We start from the raw sequence: 21781 nt of genomic DNA on the forward strand, positions 1-21781 counted from the left end.
TCTCATTGCGCGAGAAAGGAGAGACCCCACACGCTGGGATCCGTCTGGCCGCTAGCCCTCGGCCACGGAAGTGATTGGCGGTCCCTCAGGACTGCCCGCACCTAGCGCAGCCCCCCGACCCTCGCCCAGCCGCTGCCGCATAGACAGCGCTCCCCAGCGGGCCCCCGGCCCCGCCGAGCCCACTCCCCGCTTGGGGCTAGGGCCGGCGATGCCTGGCGCGGCAACGGCGGTGGCCGCGGCTACTGCTGCTGCCGCCACGGCTGCTGGCTGGAGCCCGGGTCGGGGGCTCGAGTCTCTGCAGTGGGGCTGAGCCCGCAGCCCCGCCCCCCGAGCCTGAGGCCGCTGCTCCGCCGGGCGCCGGGCCTTCTCCGCCCGCGCCTCCGCCCCAGGAACTGGAGCCAAGCGGGGAGCCCGGGCCCCGCGCCCAGGCCCGGACCATGCATGGCCACCGAGTCCCGGGGGGCTCTGGGCCTTCGGATCCCGAACGCTCAGCGGCGAATACCCCTGGAGCCGCTCCGCTGGCCTGTGCCGACTCGGACCCTGGAGCCTTGGAACCCGGACTGCCGGTTCGAAGGGGCTCAGGCTCAGCTCTTGGAGGGCCTTTGGATCCTCAGTTTGTTGGACCCTCAGACGCCAGTCTGGGAGCTCCTCCAAGCTCCAGGGTCTTGCCCTGCGGCCCTAGTCCACAGCACCACCGGGCCCTGCGCTTCTCCTACCACCTGGAGGGCTCGCAGCCTCGGCCTGGTGAGTGATCCAGACAGCATGGGAACCTGGGCCACGGGGCCTGGTACTGGGAACGGGTTCTTGTTTTAGGGCTCGGGCCGACATACTCACCCTAACCCCTTGGGTCCCCTCAAACCCTATTCCTCCCCCTCCCGCAGCCTTCTGTCCAGTCCTTTCAGCCTTTGCTCCTTGCTCTTCTCTGTCCCTTGCACCCTCAATCTTTTAGACTCCTTTCTCTTCTAACTGCTGAGGCTAACAGGAGAGGAAGCACTCCAAGAAAAGGGGGCAGGATTTCAAGGCAGCAATGGGGATGTGGTTGGGGGAATAGGAGAAAAGAAGTCTCCCATTAGCCAAGTGCCTACATTTGTGCATGGCACTGAACTGAGTACTTTTACAAAGATTCTTGTTTCAGCTTCAGGGGCCATCTGTGAAGTGGATCTCAGTAACCACATTTTTAGGGGTACAGACTGGGGCTCTGAGAAGTAACTTGTCCAAGGTCACTCTGTCATTATGGTGCCTGGATTCAAAACTAGATCAGAGTCCTAAATCTGTGGTCTTTCCCCTTCCCCAAACCGAAGCTGGAGGGTCATGCCACGCTTTCTACTTATGTGATTTCCCCCTATACTATTCAGTAGCCCTGAGTGTGAGCAGAAGAGAGAGGGAGATGGTGACTGATCGTAAATTGTGTTTCTGCTGGGTGTGTGTGGCCACAGTACAAGGGAAGGAAGAACTAGGAGGTACTGATGAGAGCGAACAGTAGAGGGGAGCCTGGTGGATAGGGCTGAAGGGGCTGGATGGTAGGAAGAGAGCAGAAAGGTCAGAAAGGAGAGCTGCAGGAGGACCAGCAGGTTGTTGGGAAAGATAACCAGGATGCTTGTTTGGCTTTGCAATGGTGGAACAACCCTAGGTCAGGCCGGAGGATGGGGGGTGGGCACAGACTGGGTGGGCATAGCCCTGAGTATCTGAGCTGCCTAGCGGAGAGTCTAGGATATTCTCAGGTGGGCCCTAGTCTAGGAGGAGCTTTGGAGGAAGAACAGTGCCTATCTGCCCTATCTTCTCTGGGACTGAAAGAGGTGGTGAGCTTCTAGCCACTTCCAGGGGTCATGTCTCACCTTCCACAGATCACGACGACTGTGGCTCAGTACTAGTAGCAGGTACTAGTACCAGTTAGTGTCTCTCTCTCTCTCTCTCTTTCTCTCTCTCTCACAGACACACACACACACACACACACACACACACACACACAGACACACATACACACACACACACACACCCTCCTTGTGAACTGGAGCTAGACAGCTGACAACCCTTTAAGTGCCCAGCCCTGCTTGTTGCTTCTGCTGGCTTCCCAAACTCCCCTGGACACATGCTGTGTAGAGGGGGCTACGCATACATACTTACTTCATTTTAGCTCCTCCCTTCAGATCTCCAGACAGCTACAACTCTCCTGCGGCAGAGCTTTTGCATTTGCTTAGCCTTCTGCCCTGCTAGCTCTTCCCTCAGCCCTCCACCTGGCTTGCTCCTCATCTTTCTGGTCTCAGCTCAAATGTCTCCTCTGAGAGACCTTCCCCGACCACTTTTAAGTAAGGGCCTCTTGCGAGTCTCCATCACAGCTGTCAGTGTGTGTCTATCCTTACATTTAATACAGTCTGAAAGTACCCTCTTGTATGCATCCACTTGTTGATTGCTGCTCTTATGCTGCCAGAATGGGAGCTCCTTGAGGGCAAGGGGCTTGTGTCTGTTTCATTCTATATTGTAAACCTAAGGGACTAGGGCAGTGCCTAACACATGGCAGGTACTCAATGAAGCCCTGTTCAACAAATGTCTGAATAGATGATGGTAAGGGAACACACAGTAGGCCCTCTGTAACTATTGCCTAAGAGGACACTGGGTGCCCACCCAGCAAATACTCTTGATCTGGGAGTCAGAGCTAGGAAGGGCTTGACCCTTGGTCTCTGCCCTCTCTAGTCAACACAGGGTTGATAACTGAGCATGCTTTTCGACTCCAGTTCTCCCAAATTCCAAAGCAGAGTGCCCTTCCTAAACCATCCTCTCTTCTCCCCGAATCAATACAGTATTTTCGGCATCCTTTTTCCCAGTTAAGTCCTTGCTATGTAATGGCATGATGGGTGTCTTATTTTACACCTTTTTGTTTTTTTCAAAAAAAAGGTTTCTCTGGGTAGCCCTGGTGGTCCTGGAACTAAGAGACCTACCTGCCTACCTCTACCTCCTGAGTGCTGGGATTAAAGGCATGTACCACCTCTGCCCCAGTGAGAGTCTTTTATTTTAACCAAAAGAAAAGATTAGGAACAAAAAGGGGTGTCAGGGAAAGACTTGGTCTCCCAACTGGCCATTCATAACTTACTCACTGTGTGACCCTGGATGAATGGCTTCTGTTCTCTGTGCCTCAGTTGCCCTCATTGAGAAAATGATATCTAGGAATCTGTAAGAGTCTTCTTTGCAAAGCCCTCAGCAGCCAAGGACTTAAAAAAAAAAAATAAAATATGAAGAGAGAAAACCCTTCTGAGGAAGAGGCGGAGGGATTTCTCAAGTCATGACAAGGCAGGCACTGGGCCATGTGATTCACAGTAGCATGGGTTGTGAGAGGCCCACCTCCCCCTCTGCACAGCCTTCTCAGGGGTAGGCACAAGTGACTTGCTTCTCTCTCTACAGGACTTGCCTATAATTGGCTCCAAATGGGCAGGGTTGGTGGTTGGAGGGAGAGCAGGAAAGAGGGTGACAGAGAGACATGCACAGAGATACACAGAGGCTTGAACTTCAGGTAAAGGGTTAGCAGCCTGCTAAGATGTTCATGTATGCACCTGCTGGCTTCCTTCATCAGGCTACTGAGACTTTTATTGAATCACCAGCCTTAGGTCCCAGTGGTACATCCCAGAGAAGCAGGGGGTGGGTGGTGTGAAAATAATAATTATATCTTATCCATGTGAAGAGCTCTGAATTACCTCCAGGCCCTTGCTTTTTTCGTTATTCTGTCTAGTTCCCAGTGGGAAATGTTATACTCACTCCTTTGCTAGGCTGGTAAAGTCCAAGGCTTCCTTGGGTTACTGGGGTAACCCAGTGAGATACCAGAGAGGACTTGGAAAAAGCTAGCAAGGGGCTTTTATGTGTGGCCCTATGCATAAGAATTTGGTAGGATCCTACTGTAGTCCTCAAGGCTGAAGCCGAGAATGTATTCCCACAGCTAGGGGGTTGGAGAGAGCTTGGGGCCTGACCCCTAGCTCAGCCAAAGGAGTTGGACTTGATGTTAGAGCCATTTTGTAGGGAATGAGAGAAACAGCCAATGGAAGTAGCAGAAGGGGCTAGTTTTTGTTTTTTTTTTCTAATTTAGTTATATCTTCAGAGACTGCAAGAGTTAAGCTTAAGTTGCAAAAGTCCCCAGATTCTGTCTGCTCCTGGCTTTTTCTAACCTCAGTGAGCATCAGAATCCTTCATTGACCTTGAAGAATAAATGTCACTCTCAGACTCTACCTCAGAGAGCCAGCCACCAGAGTCTTGGAGTTACAATCCAGGAATCTGCTTACAAAAAAGATTCCCAGACAAGGGACAGGTATAGTGGGGCACACCTTTAATCTCAGGCAGAGGCGGGAGGATGTGAGACCTTTTCTTAACAACAAGAACAAGGACAACAGCAAAGATGAATAGCCTAGGACAGGAGCCAGCTGGGTTCCTATCGTGAGTACTGGTCTCCCTCTCTGAAGGCTTTATAGGAATCTCCCTCTGTTTACTCCCAGCCAGAAGCGTGGCGTGTAAGAGAATGCATGAATCCCTTGCCTCCCCCACCCCACTGCCCTTGCACGAACACTGGGTGCCTCAGTTTACCTTTCTCCTCTGCTTTTGTGAATGGCTACCATTTGACTGATTTAAGTTGGAAGGCAGTTGCATTTCCAGAACTCTAGGCATAGGAAATCTGGTATCAGCTGTGCCCAATGCAAGGCCCCATCCTGTCTCAAGGGAAGGGACTCAACTAAGGCTTATAGACCTAGAGAACACAGAGGTCAGTTCAGCTAAACATGCAAACATTGATTTGGGGGGGAATGGGGGGGCTGGTACTGTGAAGAGTGGAGAAATAAGGCTAGCAAAAAGACTTTGTCCTGAGGGCAAATAGGAACCATCAAGGACTGGCTTATTCACAGGGAAATGATGTGCTTGGGTGCTTGTATCCCAGAGCTCTCATAGGTGCCCATGGAGAATGCATGGAAGGGGTTAAAGAGCAGAAGGGAGTGGAGGGGACAAACACATGGGGGTCATATATTTTCTGAGAGGAAATGGTAGCTCAGGTTGAAGTTGTTGTAGGTGGGTTGGAAGAACATTTAAGTGCCAACATGGACAAGCCTTAATGGCTGTACAAGCCAAGGAAGGAGGGAAAAATCCAGGATACTTCTGGGTAGTTTTCTGAAACCAACTTTAGTGACCTGGTGGGTGATAGTGGAGCCATCTACACAAGAGAAGGAGACCTGCTGCTGCTGCTGCTGCTGCTGCTGCTACTGCTGCTGCTGCTTCCTCCTCCCCCCTTCTTCTGTTTTTTGTTTTTTGTTTTTTGTTTTTGTTTTTGTTTTTTTGAGACAGAGTATCTCTATGTAGCCCTGGTTGTGCTGGACTTGCTTTGTAGAGCAGGCTGGCCTCGAACTCATGGAGATCCACCTGCCTCTGCCTCTCGAGTGCTGGGATTAAAGGCGTGTGCCATCACACCCAGCTTAGACCTGTTTCTTTGTTTTTTGTTTTTTTGTTTTGTTTTGTTTTTCGAGACAGGGTTTCTCTGTGTTATCTTGGCTGTCCTGGACTTGCTCTGTAGACCAGGCTGGCCTCGAACTTGCAGTGATCCACCTGCCTCTGCCTCCCAAGTGTTACCACACCCAGCGAGACTGTTTCTTTAGGGGAAAGAGATGAGCTCTGTTTGAGACTCACTAAGTTGGAAATGCCCAGGAAGATGTCATGGTAGTGATGGTTACCAGACATTTGGGTTTAGGATTATCATCCTCCAGCAAGATTTCTATGTGAGAGATGCTTGGGAGTGTTCACAACTAGCATAGACTATAGACCACAAGGTGGCTCTGTGCAGAGTATGTGTGCTTCTGAGGAACAGTCGCATCCTTGAAGACAGATGCTAAGGTCAGCACAGCCACCTTCTGATAAGTCTCTTTGTGTGTGGCAGTTTTGAGCAATGCATGGGACTGAGGCTTATTTCATACACACTGAGGAGAGCTGGCTTTTGCAAAGAACTCCTAAAAGGCAAATCACATATTACCAAACAAATATTTGTGTGGCCCCTTTTCTTGTTTTCCATGGTGAGGGTATTTGAGAGGCCCCAGAGGGTTTTTCCTCCATAGAAAAACAGAGGGGTCTCAGGCTAGGAATAGCGGTGAGCTAGGTGGTGAGGCTTGCAGGATTTTTGGCAAGCCTGGTACGTTTGGGAAACCTCTCAGACTCAGTTCCTAGTCAGCTGGAGCCTTTCAAACATGACACAAAGTAAAGGCTGGGTAGGTGGGCACAGGGGCTTGTCTAGGTTAAAGGAATCAAAAGTTTCAGATGTAGATGCTTGGCACCTCCACTCAGCCCTTTCAAATGTCCTGTCCAAGGACAGCCCAGCTAGGGCTTCCTCCTCCCTCAGGAGTGAGTGACAGCTAACAGTACCCTACACAGACATAAGCAGTGGAGCTCTGCAGCCAGTTAGCTAAATGCCTTAGGCAGATGTGGTGCTGGCCAGACACTGGCTGGGTGGGGCTAGGACCTGTCTGGACCGAGGGCAGGAAGCATAGCCTGTCATTGGCTAGCCACTTGAATTTAAGTTCCTTAATGCAGAGAGAACAGACACCCTTCGATTCACAGCTCCAACCCTTTGGGGCTCTAGTGTCTGCTTCCTTGAACCTGGAAGGCATTATACTTCCAGAACACTTGGAGACAGGGTTATAGGGCATCCAGTGAAGGACCCTCAGTGCTCCTGGGTCTGTCATTGGTTCATTCCGCTCCCCCCTCCCCCCGCCCCAGGCCTCATTCCCATCTAAGAGCTTTAATTTCCCCATTTTTAATATTGCTTATCCCATTGGCCTGGCATATATTATGGCAACCATAACTACTTTGTGACCCTGTAAGAGGAAAGGAGGCTGTTTTGATAGTCTATCTATTGAGGGCCTACAGGGTGCTTAGCTCTGCAGTATATGCTGAAATATGCCCCTGTCTTCAAGCAGCTCACATCTAGCAGGAAAGATACACCGCAAGTCATTCCCAGCACAGATGTTGCCGGGGCACATGGAGAGGAGGCAGATCAGACATGGATGCTCAGACCTGAAGGATAAATAGATGTCCAGAGGTGAGGGGATGTAGAAAAGCAGTTCAGGCTGCAGGGAAGACATGTGCCAAAGCCCCAGGCGGAAGAAAGCACTTTCGAGGAATAGACAAGAGGCCATTGTGGCCCAAGGATGGGTGTGGGGCAGTGTTCATGAGCTTAGGGCTTTCTTGTTCCTAGTCTCTGGAGTTTAGAGTTCACCCCAAGGCTAGGGTAAGCCTGGCTGGGCCTTCGAGGGGGTCTTAAAGATGAAGGAAAGCAGTTAGAGACTGGAAGTGGATATTGTATGGAATCTGTATCTACAGGACTTGCAAGTTTGTTGGTTGTATGAGTTACGGTCCAGAGGAGTGGTGGAGAAAGGCCAGACTTGGCCGGTTTGGGTGATTGGAGGTCCTTGTTGTCCCTGGGGCAGGGAAGGCAAGAGGAGGAGCTAACTAGAGGCTGGGGTAGGGATGTTTGTTATTTTTAGGATCCACTGTGTCTGAAGAGCCCCAACATAAGACATGTAGCGCAGTGTGTACCAGACACCAGCTGTGCTTTCCTGGGCCCCAGAGTAAGGACAGGATGGTGAGGTCACAGGTGTGTGGTGGGAGCTGACAGGCCACAGTGTGCTCTCCTGCTGCCTTTTCCCTTTCAGTTGTCTGCTCCACTTCCTGTGTTATGCTTTACAGTGGCCCTGAGAGGGAAAGGGTTAAGTCAGTGAGCAAAAGTCTTCTCTGGAAAGTGGGAAAGGCGGGACTGGCAAAGCTGGCCCCTGGGAGCTGCAGCTGGCATAGGAGCCCTTCCGCTAGCCAGTAAGGCCAGCACGGCCGCCCACGCTGCCTCCTTTGCTTTGCCTTCACCGTCCCTGCTCCCCCTCCAGCTTCTTCCTGGCTCCCCTAGTCCTGGCCCCCCTACCTAATCCATTCCAGGTGGAGGTGCAGCCCCTCTCACACTGCAGGGCAGCAGGGGAGGGGGTGAGGGAAGGTGGAAGTCTCTTTTGCTGTGCGTCTTTTAGGGTGAGTTTCCCAGTCTCTGGGACTGTTTCTCTCTCTCTGGAAAATCCCTTCAGTGATCTTTCAGCCGTGTCCCTGGCAATGAGGGGTTCCCCTCCCCCAGACCCATGTCTGCCTCCTTGAAGCAGTTCATGTGGTCTTGCTACTCTGTGCCTCAGTTTTCTTATCTAGAAAATACCGTGTAATTCCCACCTCTTAGGGTTAGTGAAAGGATGAAATGTCCCAGGCCCATTGTAGCCATGCTCAAAAGATGGCCCTATCCTGCCATTTTGCCTTGTGGCCTGCATCCCTCAGTGACTTCCATGCCTCATGCCAAGCACCTTGTCTCCATCTCCATTCAGACTTGTACCATTTTCTGTTTTTCTTTTATATTTATCTACATTTCTGCAAGTTTCCTGCCTTCTGATTCCTTGTCTTTGTCCCAGAATCTTTTTTTTTAAAGAGGATATTGTTTTCTGAGATGGGGTTTCATGTAGTCCAGGCTGGCCTTAAACTCACTATGTAGCTGAGGCTGGCCTTGAACCCCTGGTCCTTCTGCCTCTGTTTCCCCAGTGCTAAGATTACTGCCATGTACCGCCATGTCTAGCTTTCTATAGAAGGTCTTCTCCTCTCATAATACCTCTGTGTATGTAGTTCTCAGATTCGACCAGGCTTCTAGTGGGTAGGAGGGGAGATGCATGGGTTTGGGGCAGACAACCCTGGGGTCAAGACAGGGGTCAGAGGGATCATCCCTCTAGTGGCTTTGTCCTCATTGAGAGGGTAATTCTAGCCAGCGTGGCAGCCCTAGCACTGGGTAATTACTGTCCCCAGTGCTCCCAGCTGCAGCTCCACTCCCTTCCCTTCCTGTCCTCTGAAGTCCCCAGCTCCTCCCAGGGGTGGAGCTACCACCCCTGTCCTTTTCTGGCCACTGGTCCAGGGAAGACCAGAGGAGGCTAGGCCTTCATAGCAATCAAGCAGATGGAAGAGGGATGAGCCGCTTGTGCTCTTAGGTGGCAGTCGTGTGTGTGTGTGTGTGTGTGTGTGTGTGTGTGTGTGTGTGTGTGTGTGTGTGCGCGCGCGCGCGCACCCCAGTCTTTGTCCCCATGAATTGTCTTGTGTCTTACTAGTCTTTCTGTGTGCATATGTATAAATTTGCCTGTGTGTCTGTATATATCAATGCATGTCTTTGCATCACTGTGTGTTGTATACTGTAGATTATGTGATTTGGCTCAGTCTTAGCCCTGGAACTTTCTAGCTGCTTCTCTCTGTGCATCTGCCTGCTTTCTGATTCTGTGTCTGTCACTATGTTCCCCATAAGTCAGTGTTCTAATAGTGGTGGCGGGGGTACCGGATAGGGTGCCTACCTATACATCTTTTGGCTTTTCTTATCAGCTCTTGCTACTCTGGAACTTTCTTGCAAACTCGGCATGCTTTGTCCTTTAATAACATGCTTCATCTTACACACCTTCCCAGGGACACATACTTTTGTCCACTTTTCTTTGTTTGTAGGACCATCCTGAGTCCATCTATGTATGAAATAAAAACACACCGTATTCTGGACAACTCAACTGAAAACCACTTCCTTTAGAATGTTGCCTTATTCCTCCTTCCAAATATGATTTCTTCCCCCAACTCAGCAAATTCACAAGAAATGTGCTCTGTGACTACACATAGACACACCTAGGATCCAGCCGCTGCTCGGTCGTTCTGGCTGCATAGCCTCATGTCGGTTATTTTGCTGTTTTATACCTCACTTTCATATCCTTCCTTTCTTCCTTCCCTCCATTCTTCCTTCCTTTTATTTATTTTTTTTTTATTGAAATATGGTCTCACTGTGTAGCCCTGGCTGGCCTGGAACTAGTTATATAGACCAGGCTGTCCTTCCATTCACAGAGATCTCTATGCCTCTGCCTCTCTAAGTGCTGGGATTAAAGCTGTGTGTCACCACACCTGTACTTGTTTCTTTATGTATCAAGTAGCACTAATAGCTCAGAGAGGTATTAGGAGCATGTCACAGTAAAGTGTCAACACAGTGACTGATCTAGAATAGATATTTAATATGCAGTTGAATTTCCATACCTCATATCATCTATTAAAAAGTAACAGCATAGTGTGTTGGGGGTGTAGTATGTTTACTTAGTATGCTTGATTAGCATGCACAAAGCCCTGGGTTGGATCCCACCCCCCACCATATGCATTGGTGCCTATCTGTAACCCCAGCATTCCGGAGGCGGAGGCAAAAGAATCACTATGATTCTAAGACCAGCCTGGACTACATAGTGAGTTCCAGGGTAGCCTAGGCTAGCTAGAAGAACAGGAGGAGGAGGCTGCTTCCAGGCCAGGCATATACTCTGTAGATGGACACAGAGAGATCATAAGTTCAGGGTCATCCTAGACTACATAGGGAGTTTTAAATCAGCCTAGGCTAGATACCTGTCTTTTTTTTTTTTTTTTTTAATAACAACTTAAGTTCTAGAGAATTCTATCTATTCTTCAGATTTCAAAGGCAGATTTCCATTCAGGGACTGTCTGACAAATATTATATTAAATAGCTTCCTTGACATACTAGATCCAGAAGAGGCAGGGTCGTTTCAAGTTTGGGACAAGGGGCCTACAAGGCTGCTGCCCAAGGGCCAGAACATTATCAGTATAGGGTGAGTAGCAGGACTGGCAAGGTGTTTTAGTAGGTAAATATATTTGTCACAAAAGCCTGTGGGCCTGATTTCAGTCCCCAGAACCCATGTAAAGTGGAAGGAGAGAACTGACTTCTGACTCACAGAGTTGCTCTCTGAGCCCCGTCCCCTGGTCTCTGACTCTGTTTGTCCTCCTATATTAATAATTAATAATAAAAATAATAAATTAAAATGTAATAAATGATAAATTAACAAATTGTAAAAGGTAAACAGCAAGGCTATAAGAGGCCTAAATAACTACTTAACATGAGAGTCTACAAAGCTGGCCTCTCAATTTTTTTGTTTCAAATTTTTTTAAGACAAGGTTTCTCTGTGTAACCCTGGCTGTCCTGGACTCGCTTTGTAGGCCAGGCTGGCCTCGAACTCAGAGAGATGCCCCTGCTTCTGCCTCCCAAGTGGTGAGATTAAAGGTGTGTGCCACCCCTGCTTGGCATGGCCTGCTCACTCTTAAAATTGGGGGATTCCACATAAGACTGTTGAACTATTGGAAGCTCTGACACACAGGCTGGACTCCTGTGAGGGAACAAGTGGGTGGAGGGGATGGATTTTGTCTCTCTGTGGTGTAAGTGTGGAGTGTGCTCCGCAGCTTCACTTGGTCCCACCTTTCACTACTGCTTCATCCTGTCTTAGGCTCACTTCACACAGGGTACACACTTTACAGAAAGGTCCACCCCCTTACAAGGAAACAGTTCCTCTGTTTTATGGACAAGATTTCTCCTTTATTAGTCCTGTATTTACTGGCAGCCATCTGCTTTACAGTGGGTTTCTGTGAACTCTCCTCACAGGATATCCCTTTGCTTTGAAGAAATCCCTTCTATTTTACAGAATTTCTTCCTTTTACAGAGGAACCATAAAAAACAAAAACAAACAAACAAACAAAACCCAAGGAGGTGGAAGCAGGAAGATCAGGAGTTCAAGTTTCTTCTCGGCTAAGTTTGAGGCCAGTCTAGGCTACTGAGACTGTGTTTAAAAACAAACAAACAAAAAACCCAAAGAAATAAACAAGAGGTTGGAGGAGGGCTATAGTACACATCTCTAAACCTTGTGTTTGGGAGGCTGAGGCAGGGGAATTCCCATGAGTTTAAACTCAGCCTGGGCTAGACTGAGTTCCAAACCATCCTGGGCTATATAATGAGACCTTGTCTTATAAAAACAAACTAAAAATAAACACCAAATAAACCTTTTACAACAACCTGTTTTGCACGAGGACACAGCTTTAGGAAGCTCCTTGCTTGCCAGATGGCTCCCACTTTCTAAAAGTGTCTTTGCACTGCTGAAATGACCCCATATTTTTTGCAGAACCCTTCTAGTCAGAAGACTGGTAGACTTCAGAGAAGGAGCAAAAGAACACATTCCATAGGGCTCTGCGCATGGATTCAGAAGGGACTTCTGCTAGACCAAGCAAGGTCTGGATGCAGGGTTACCCAGAAGGCGACAGAGACAGTGGAGCTGATGCTCACTCATGTTCAGGAGGCAGGTGGGGAGATGGGGGCGGGCAGCTGTGCCCCATCTGAGAAACTCTCCTCCTTCCTCTTCAGACCTGGTTTCCCAAAGAACACTTTCCATTTCACTGTTCCTTCTTCTCCACTCCCTCTCTTCTCTGTTGCCACCTGAGAAATTTCAGCTGTCCCCAGGCAGTACCCTCTTAGCTGGGAAAGACAAACTTTGGGGAGCTGCTGAGAGAAGTTTCCGTTATCCTTGAGGACACCTGACTGCTGGGGCTATGTTTTGTTTTCCCTAGTTCTCACAAAGAACAGCCCCCCACCCACCCACCCCGTGTTGTCCCCAGTTTGCAAATGGGAAGAATGAGTCCAGAGACCAGAAGCTGTTTGTCCCAGGGAATCAGAGAGTTAACAGCCAAGGCCCAGTGTGCAGCTCTAATAGTTGTCTTGAGATTAAGCCAAGGCTACAGCTGGGAGAAGGGAGACAGGATGCTGCTGGCCAGGGAAGGAGGGAGCACTGGCAGCTGAACTTTCCAGAAAGAGATGCAGGAGAAGCAGGGTCAGGTTCCAGTGAGAATGGGCCAGAGGAGGAGTCTTTGTCCTCAAATTCAGCTAGAAGCTAAACTTGCTCTGCCATAGAAACCCAGAAACATGTCCTGAGAGCACCTGCCAAACAGGCACATACCCAAACAATATTTTTGAATGATTTGGCTATTTTTTTCTGTCCTGTGTAAATTTCATACAATGTATTTTGATTGTTTTCACCTCTCTCTTCTGACTTCTCCCAGATCCACCCCCCTTCCCTACCCACCCACCTCTGTGTCTTTATTTTTAACCCCATCAAGTCCACTTTGTGCTGCCCATGTATTCTTGACTATGTGGTTGTTCACTCGTGCATGCTTGATGCCCCAGTGCCTGCACTCTAAGACAAAACTGACTCTCCATCTCCCAGAAGCTAAGAATTGCCAATAGCTATTCATCTGGGGGTGACTTGGGGCTTTGTGCTTGCCTCTCCTCCCCACGGATGGGATTTTTGTCTGACTTGATCTTGTGCATGTTGTCACAACTACTGTGAGTACAAATGTCTACCTTTCTTTCTGCGTTCAGGCAGTGTCTTCTTATCACTGCTAACTACCTGTGGCTCTGAAAATATTTCTGCCCCCTCTGTTACAATTGATTCCTGAGCCTTGGGAGGGAGGGCTGTGATATGGATGCATCACATCCATTCATCCCTTCCTTTCTCCTTTCCATTCAGGGCTGAGCATTCCACACTCTCTTATTCTCTGCACCCTGACCAGTGTGTGGGTCTCTGTGTCAGTTACCATCTACTAAAATCTTGTCACTTCTCTGATGAGGGCCAATAGGTGCAGTAATCTGGATACATCCACAAGGCATTAGGAGTTAGTTGAATACCATGTCAGATTATTCTGTCCTATGCCCTGCTGTTTCATCCCCAATCCCAGTTTAACCTTCCATCTTCCATTATTCCCTATTAACCCTCTGTATCACTGGGTTCTGTCTCCCATTGAAAGCCCCCTGCCATAGCCTCAGTGAATTTCCTGACCACAATGGGTGTTCCAAATGGAACACACATACCTGAAGATTCAGCACTAACACTCAGAAGTGAGAGAAGGCATTTAGTGTTTGTTTCTCTGGGTCTGTGCTATCTCACTCAGAATGATTGTTTCTAGCTCCATTCATTTACCTATACACTTCATAATTTCATTGTTCTTTTTTTCTTTTTTCAAGACAGGGTTTCTCTGTGTAGCCTTGGCTGTCCCAGACTCACTTTGTAGACCAGGCTGGCCTCGAACTCACAGAGATCTGCCTGCCTCTGCCTCTGAAGTGCTGGGATTAAAGGTGTGCGCCACCACTGCCCAGCCACCAATTTCATTTTTCTTAACAGCTGAATAATACTCCACTGTGTAAATGTACTACATTTTCTTTAGCCATCCATCAGTTGATGGACATCTAGGCTGCTTCCGCTTCCTGGTATGGGGACTAGAGCAGCAATGAGCATGGACAAGCGGGTACTTCTATAGTAAGGTATAGAATCCTTTGGGTATCTGTCTGAGATATAGCTGGATCGTGTGATGATCTGTTTCTAGGTTTTTGAGGAACTGCCACACTGATCTTCATATTGAAATCACCAGTTTGCTCTCCCACCATCAGTGAATAAGTGTTCCCATTCCCCACATCTATGCCAGCAGATAAGGATCCAGTTTTATTCTTTTATATGAATCTATCCATTTTGACTATACTATCTTTTCTCCAGGGTTGTTGGTCCCTTAATCAAAAATTCAGGTAGCTGTAGGAGTGTGGGTTTATATGTAGGTTCTCAGTTCTATTCCAATTATTAATGTGTCTATTTTTATACCAGTACCACACTTTTTATTACTGTACTTTTATACTACAACCTGAAGGGTAAGAGTCAATATTGCTATTTATTTTCCTTTTTTTCTCTGTGTAGCCTTGGCTGTCCTGGACTCACTTTGTAGACCAGGCTGGCCTCGAACTCACAGTGATCCGCCTGCCTCTGCCGCCTCGAGTGCTGGGATTACAGGCATGCCCCGTTTAATATTGCTATTTCTTGAGCTGGAGCTCAATGGTAAAGTTTTTGCCTAATGTGTGCTGAGTTACAGCACTATCTCTCTCTCTCTCTCTCTCTCTCTCTCTCTCTCTCTCTCTCTCTCTCTCTCTCTCTCTCACACACACACACACACACACACACACACACACACACACACACACACACACAACATAGCCCTTATGGCCAGCTGAGGGCTTAGAGGTTGTAAAGATAAAGAGAGTGGATACCCCACTTTGAGAGCTGAGCTTGGGAGTATTTGGGCACTCCTAGGATGCTCAGGATATGCTTGCTGTCATTGCTAAGAGATGTGGGAATACAGTAGTGGTTTCACTGTACATACTGTGCTAAGCACACTGCATACTGATAGGATGCATGGGACAGCTCTGCCGTTCTCTCCCAGCTGTGTACAGTTGGCATGTGGTATGGGGTGTTAGAAGATTTATGATGAGTTCCTGTGTGTGGGAAACAGTGGGGCTCTGGTAGACCCAGAGGTGGAAGGAGCAGTGTTGGTAGAGAAGCTTCATGGGGTTGGAGGGGGTGGCCATATGAGTGTCAGCAAATGTTTTAAATTCATTATCAAGCAATAGAAAGATAGCCAAGAGAAAACCAATTTAGGATCTAGGTGGGTGGGATGGATGGGGAAGTAGGAAGCACTGCGGTTTTTAGAAAGAAGGAAGTGGGCCCTACTAGTAGCTCCCCTGAGGGCAGGAATGAGATTTTCTCGGTGTCTGCACAGAGTCTAGCAGCTGTGAAATACCCTTAGCTTACTTAGCTGAACTGAGGGAAGCTCAAGAGTTCAGCAGGGCCATAAAGGGCCACAGAGATCCAGGGAAGATGTTTACATTTTCTCATGGGTAGAAAGGAACATTCTTCTGCCAGTAGGTTGTGATCTGTCTATAAGAAGATGCACCAAGAAAGAGCAAGCCCTGGGGCAAAGGAGTCACTGAAGCAAAACAGGCGACACTGGCAGGAAGGGGGTCTACAGAAGTGGGAGGCAGGGCCCTTGACTCTCTTTCCCCTCAGTGGGACCTCACCTTGGCCAGATCCAGACTTCTGAACTGAAACCCTGCTGTCCTGTGGACAGGATTGAGGGTTTTCCTATAATACCAGGCTCCTTCCCTGTCCCTTGTGGCTTCCCCCTGAAGAACAGGGTTAGGAAAAGAACCCAGGCCAGAAGCAGTCTACCCCAGTCAGGCATCACCTTGTCTTGTGACCGTGGGCTACTCACCAAGTCTTTCTTGTCTTCATCTCTGCACAAGAAACTGGATAGAGAATCCCTTCGTCCCTCCTCGGGTCTCCAAGGTATCCCCAAGTCTGAATTTCATGCAGCTAGTCTATTCTATAGGACTGCTTGCAAGGAGGCAGAGTATGGGCAGGCAGCCTGTGCAGCTCTCATGTGAGGGTCACGTGAGTAAGGATAGGGGAGAGTGGGCCAGGGTAGGGCCGTGGAGAATGGTAGGCCACCTCACTGTGAGAAGCAGCAGGGGACTTTAAAGGCAGAAGCCCCACAAGAGCCCTGCTACCTAGCTGCTGGCCTGGTGAGGAGGATTTGCCCAGGGCAGCTCACCTGCTTTGAGGTGTTAAGAGCTGGGAAGCAGATGGAGAGCACCTGGGACCCTAGGACCTGTGTATGTCTATGGAGGGCTGGATAGCATTGTGTTTGGCTTAGTTCGCCAGCTCTCTGGCCATCACCATCACTTTCCCTGACCGTGTGTCTTTGCAACTATGTCTACACCTGTGCCACCCTCCAGGTGATTCACCCTCCTCAACCCTATTCCCAGAGAGGACAGGGCAGGGCCTGCCACGATGTGCTGAGCTGGGCAGGATAAGCAGTTCTACTGGGCCAGAGGTGAGGAGAAGAGCACCCTTGCTGTCCAGGCTGGGCCCTGCCTGCTCAGGTAGGAAGGCACTGGAGGAAACTTCATCCAAAGCCAGGTACAGAGTGGAAGAAAGCCACTGGGACCAGGATCAATCGAAAGCACCCTTAGGCTGGGAAGGGGCCTTAACTACCTGGCCAGTCTGTAGCCAGGATAAGGTCAGAAGTTCTGGGAAGCTGCTATAGAACCCCTGGGGATCTATAATCCCCTGCAACTCTTTCTGCCTGTGTCATCTTGTAAGCAAGGGCACGGATGTCTCTGTGTGGAAACAGCAGGAAGAAAGTCCTGTGTTCTGTGTCTGTGTTTGTGTATATCCCTGAGCTAAGACCCTCAGATAGCATGGACATGTTTGTTTCAAGAATGTGACATAGTAAATTATGAAATGTGTCTGACTTGTATCCATGTTTCTGAGTATGTGGTGGCCTATGCTGTTATGCTGTTTTGCTGTTGTGTGAATTTTTTCTGACATTGTATAATGGATCCTATGTGGCTGTGATCTCTGTTTGTAACTATGCTTGTAGGCATTTAGAGGCATGTTGGTGACATATATGAAGTTCCGTCGTCCTGTAATGTAAACAGCACAGTACCTTTGTAACTTGGTGAAACTGCACTTGAGTAATATATCGTGATATATAAAGTTATATGATGGCATGTAGGTAAGTGATTTTGTGTGAGACATAGAACTGCCATTTGTCTTGGTTGTATGTCTTTGTGCCTGTGCTTGATCTTATTTGTTGTTGTTGTTGTTGTTGTTGTTGTTGTTGTTGTTGTTGTTTTGCTTGTTTGGTTTGGTTTTTCAAGACAGGGTCTCTCTGTGTAGTCCTGGCTGTCCTGGAACTCACTTTGTCGACCAAGCTGGCTTTGAACTCACAGTGATCCGCCTGCCTCTGCCTCCATGGGGCTAACACCATGGTTCCAATGCTCTATGATCATATGTGAAATTATAGCTGCTGGTCTGTGAACTTGTGTGTGCCCAGGCTTTCAGGAGTGTGGGGGCATGTGCTTGGATGTTTGACTTCATGTGCCCTGGCAGTTGTGTGAAGCACTGTAAATTTCCATGTATTTTTGTGACTTTGTGGACCTATTTGTGACTATCCACATATGAGACTGGGACATAGGCTAAAAGCCTTGAGATGAGGTGCCACATGGCCATGGCACAGTGTAACTCATGGCTCAGTGTAACTTACACTATATGTTACTTGTAGCTGTGGGACACCTTGTTTGTTTGTTTGTGTTCAGTTGGGTTATCAGTACATAGCCCAGGCTGGCCTCGAACTCACCATCCTTCTGCTTTAGCTTCCCAAGTCCTGGGCTCATAGGCATGTGCTGTTGTGCCTGGTGCTCTAGGAGTTCATGACTAGTGCCCAGTCCCTTGTGCTCACACCCTCTCCCTACAGAGTGTTTCTCATGGCCCCCTTCACCACAGAAAAGTGGCATCCAAGACTTTCTCACTCCCCTCTGCCCCCCTCCAGCCACAACCACACGAATCCTGCACACTTTCACTTGAGACATTTTGATTGTGTGTTGGGTGGGGGTCAATCATTGCTCCCCCAGGCTAAATCTTTTCTTGTAACTATGACCATGATATCCTCTAGAGCCTCAAACAAATGGGCTTAGGGGTCCTATGATAAGGAAGAAGGAAGTATGAAAAGGATTCCACTTTTCTGGATTTGCTGCTTTAAAGATGTTCTTGTACCTGCATCCTGGATACTGGGGGTGGGGTAGGGTGGATGTGAAAGTAGAGAAAAGTAAAACAAATTGGTAAGATGGTGGGATTTTTTTGTTGTTTATTTGTTTTTGTTTTTTATGATAGGGTTTCTCTGTGTAGCCTTGGCTGTCCTGGACTCACTCTGTAGACCAGGCTAGCCTCAAACTCACAGAAATCCATCTGCTTCTGCTTCCCGAGTACGGGTATTAAATGCGTGTGCTACCATGCCCAGCTGACACTGGGGTTTTAAGAAAAAAACTGTTTGCTTATGAAATATAGTTTCACCAGTGTGTGTATGTGATGGGTGGGACTGGAACCTAGGCCTTGCAAAGACTAAACAAGCGCTCCATCACTGAGCTAACTCTACTTCCCAGTTTCATCCTTTCAGACACTTATATGGACAAAACTGTACACAAGAAAGTACACATATTCTCAGGGCTTGAAGAAATTGGATAAAGCCAGGCAGTAGTGGTGCACACCTTTAATCCCAGCACTCGGGAGGCAGAGGTGGGCAGATTGCTGTGAGTTCAAGGCCAACCTGGTCTACAAAGCGAGTCCAGCACAGCCAAGGTTACACAGAGAAACTCTGTTTTGAAAATCAAAAGAAAGGGCTGGAGAGATGGCTCAGAGGTTAAGAGCACTGACTGTTCTTCCAGAGGTCCTGAGTTCAATTCCCAGCAACCACATGGTGGCTGACAACCATCTATAATGTGATCTGATGCCCACTTCTGGTCTGCAAGTGTACATGCAGGCAGAACACTGTATACATTAAAAAAACAAATTAAAAAAAAAAAAAAGAAAATCAAAAGAAAAAAAAAAGGAAAAAGAAAAGAAAGATAAAAGAAAAGAAAAAGAAAAAAAGAAATGTGATAAAGAAGCCAGGCATGGTGGTGCATGCCTGTGGTTCCAGAGCTCGGGGAGGCAGAGACAGGTTCATCTCTGTGAGTTCGAGGCCAATCTGGCCTACAAAGAGAGTCCAGGACAGCCAGAGCTATACAGAGAAACCCTGTCTTGGAAGAAAAAAAAAAGCAAAAAAAGGAAGGAAGGAAGGAAGGAAGGAAGGAAGATAAAGAAGACAGGAATGGTAATTTATGCCTATAATCCTAGCACTTGGGAGGCTGAAGCAAAATTGTCATGCGTTTGAGTCTAGCCAGGGCTAAATAGCAAGTCCTTGTCTCAAAAACAAAAATAAAATAATTGATAGAATGAAGGATGGCTGTATAGAGAGACCTACAGGTATATACACAAACTTTCGGGTACTTACTTCTACCTTCAACCTGGTTCAACTCCAGAGTTTGCTTTAAGACCTTAACTATCTACTGACATGCATGGAATCACTATGCTAATCACAGAGAACTACTACTTCTTTATGGAAGCAGCCAGTCTCCACCTTGGGCCAGGTTCTCTGTCAAGGCCTGGGAGAAAGGCTTCCTGGCAAAACAATGTGGCCAGTACAGGGCTCAGAGGAGCCTAGTCCTAGATACCTGCTAAGATATGCTACTTCCTATTCTCCCTTGGGGTAAAATCAGTCACTTAAGGTCCAGTTTCTGCCTTTCTACAGGGCTGCACCAGGGAAACCGGATCCTGGTTAAAAGTTTGTCCCTTGACCCTGGCCAGAGCCTTGAGCCTCATCCAGAAGGCCCCCAACGGCTTCGTTCAGATCCAGGCCCTCCCACTGAAACCCCCGGCCCACGTCCTTCACCACTGAAGCGGGCGCCAGGCCCAAAGCCACAGGGTAAGTAAGTGCTTCCATAAGAGCAGAGAGATGGACCAGAGAGGTATTCAAAAGAAAAGGAGAAATTAATGGGTGGCAGAAGAATAGGGAAGTGCCCTTGTCGCAAGGGACAGTGAATGATGCCTATCTAATGGGCAGAAAGGGGTTGCCTGGGGCCAATATATCCTACTTGGATTTCACCTCAGTCCTGCTCTGTGCCTACCTCAGCCCGCCCCCCCCAAAGCAAAGCATGGCAGTACATGCCAATGCTTCCAAGCAGTCAGGAGGTTGAGACAGGATGATTGTTGTATATTTAAAGTCAGTCAGGGCTACATTATTAGTACCATTAATCTTGTTATACAGTCCTGTTGGCATAGTACTGTCTTAAAACACCAATCAACCAAAACAAAACTGAAAAGGATGCAGCTTAATGGAAAAGTGTTTGTCTGGCATATACAGTGTTGTATATTTGATCTGTAACACAAAAGTCAATTCTGGGGTTTGTGAACTTAGATATAGCCTGGCCATGATAACTACCTCCAAACCCAGTGCAATGATAGCTCTCCTCTCTTTGCCATCCACCACTCTAGTTCCCCCAAAGCCCAGCTACCTGCAGATGTCCCGGATGCTTCCTCCCCCTGAGCCTATTCCTCCACCACCATCACGCCCTCTGCCTGCAGACCCTAGAGTGGCCAAGGGTCTTGCCCCCAGAGCTGAGGCCAGCACCAGTTCTGCAGCAGTGTCATCATTGATTGAGAAGTTTGAAAGGTGAGTCTGGTCCCTCTCAGACCCTGTGAGGTAAGGGTGGATGTGGGACAGGAAGGGTGAGTTGTAGGAGAGGCCTCTTGGTCAAGCTCATACTCTGCATCCATGTGTGTCCATCACTTATCTCAGAGAGCCTGTGATTGTCGCTTCGGATAGGCCAGCCCCTGGCCCATGCCCAGTTCCCCCAGAGCCAGCCATGTTGCCACAGCCACCCCCACAGCCAACAGTGTCCCAGCTCCCTGAGGGTGAGGCTTCTCGCTGCCTATTCCTGCTGGCTCCTGGGCCCCGGGATGGTGAGAAGGTGCCTAACCGGGACAGCGGCATTGACAGCATCAGCTCGCCATCCAATAGTGAAGAGACCTGCTTCGTCAGTGATGAGGGGGCCCCCAGCCACAGCCTCTGTCCTGGGCCCCCTGCCCTGGCTAGTATGCCAGTTGCTTTGGCCGATCCCCACCGGCCTGGCTCCCAGGAGGTTGACAGTGACCTGGAAGAAGAAGACGAGGAGGAGGAAGAAGAGGAGAAGGAAAGAGACATCCCAGTCCCCCCGCTGGAGAGACAGGAGTCTGTGGAGGTACTGACCAACCTATGCTACCCAAGAGGCAGGACCATGCAGAGATAGCAGGAACCTGGCTTTTGTACTTGGTTCTTCCCGCAGCTTGCTTCCATTTAGTCTACGTAGAATCCCTGGTTTCCTAGTATGTAGCACCAGTAGCAAAACCCTGTTCCTCTCCCAAATGAGTGTGATTACCCAAATGACCATGCCTTGTTCTAAATGCCCATTAGGAAGGTGGTGTCACTTTCATCAGACAACTGCTAATGGGCCTTCTTTCCTATTTAAAAAAATTAATTCTTTTTTTACATTACATTTATATTATATATTTATATTATTACATGTGTACACACATACACACTAAACTACCTACAGCAGGAAGAACCACAAAACAATCAGGAATTATATGAATGTTACATTCTTAGTGTTTTGGCTGTTTGT

The 21781-nt window shown here is 48.5% G+C and overlaps 1 protein-coding gene across 1 annotated transcript in view; it reads left to right on the forward strand.

Moving 5' to 3' along the window:
- The first annotated feature begins 310 nt into the window (after positions 1-310).
- Fgd1 (FYVE, RhoGEF and PH domain containing 1) overlaps positions 311-21781 on the forward strand; it is a 45392-nt gene continuing 23921 nt past the window's right edge. The window contains exons 1-4 of the mRNA XM_051141348.1: positions 311-744; positions 19873-20046; positions 20616-20793; positions 20920-21361. Of these exons, the coding sequence (XP_050997305.1) occupies positions 438-744; positions 19873-20046; positions 20616-20793; positions 20920-21361 (1101 nt within the window). The 5' untranslated portion in view covers positions 311-437. The remainder of the gene's footprint in view (positions 745-19872; positions 20047-20615; positions 20794-20919; positions 21362-21781) is intronic.

The sequence above is a fragment of the Acomys russatus genome, chromosome X (genome assembly GCF_903995435.1).
Source record: "Acomys russatus chromosome X, mAcoRus1.1, whole genome shotgun sequence".
In the NCBI taxonomy this organism is placed as follows: Eukaryota; Metazoa; Chordata; class Mammalia; order Rodentia; family Muridae; genus Acomys; species Acomys russatus.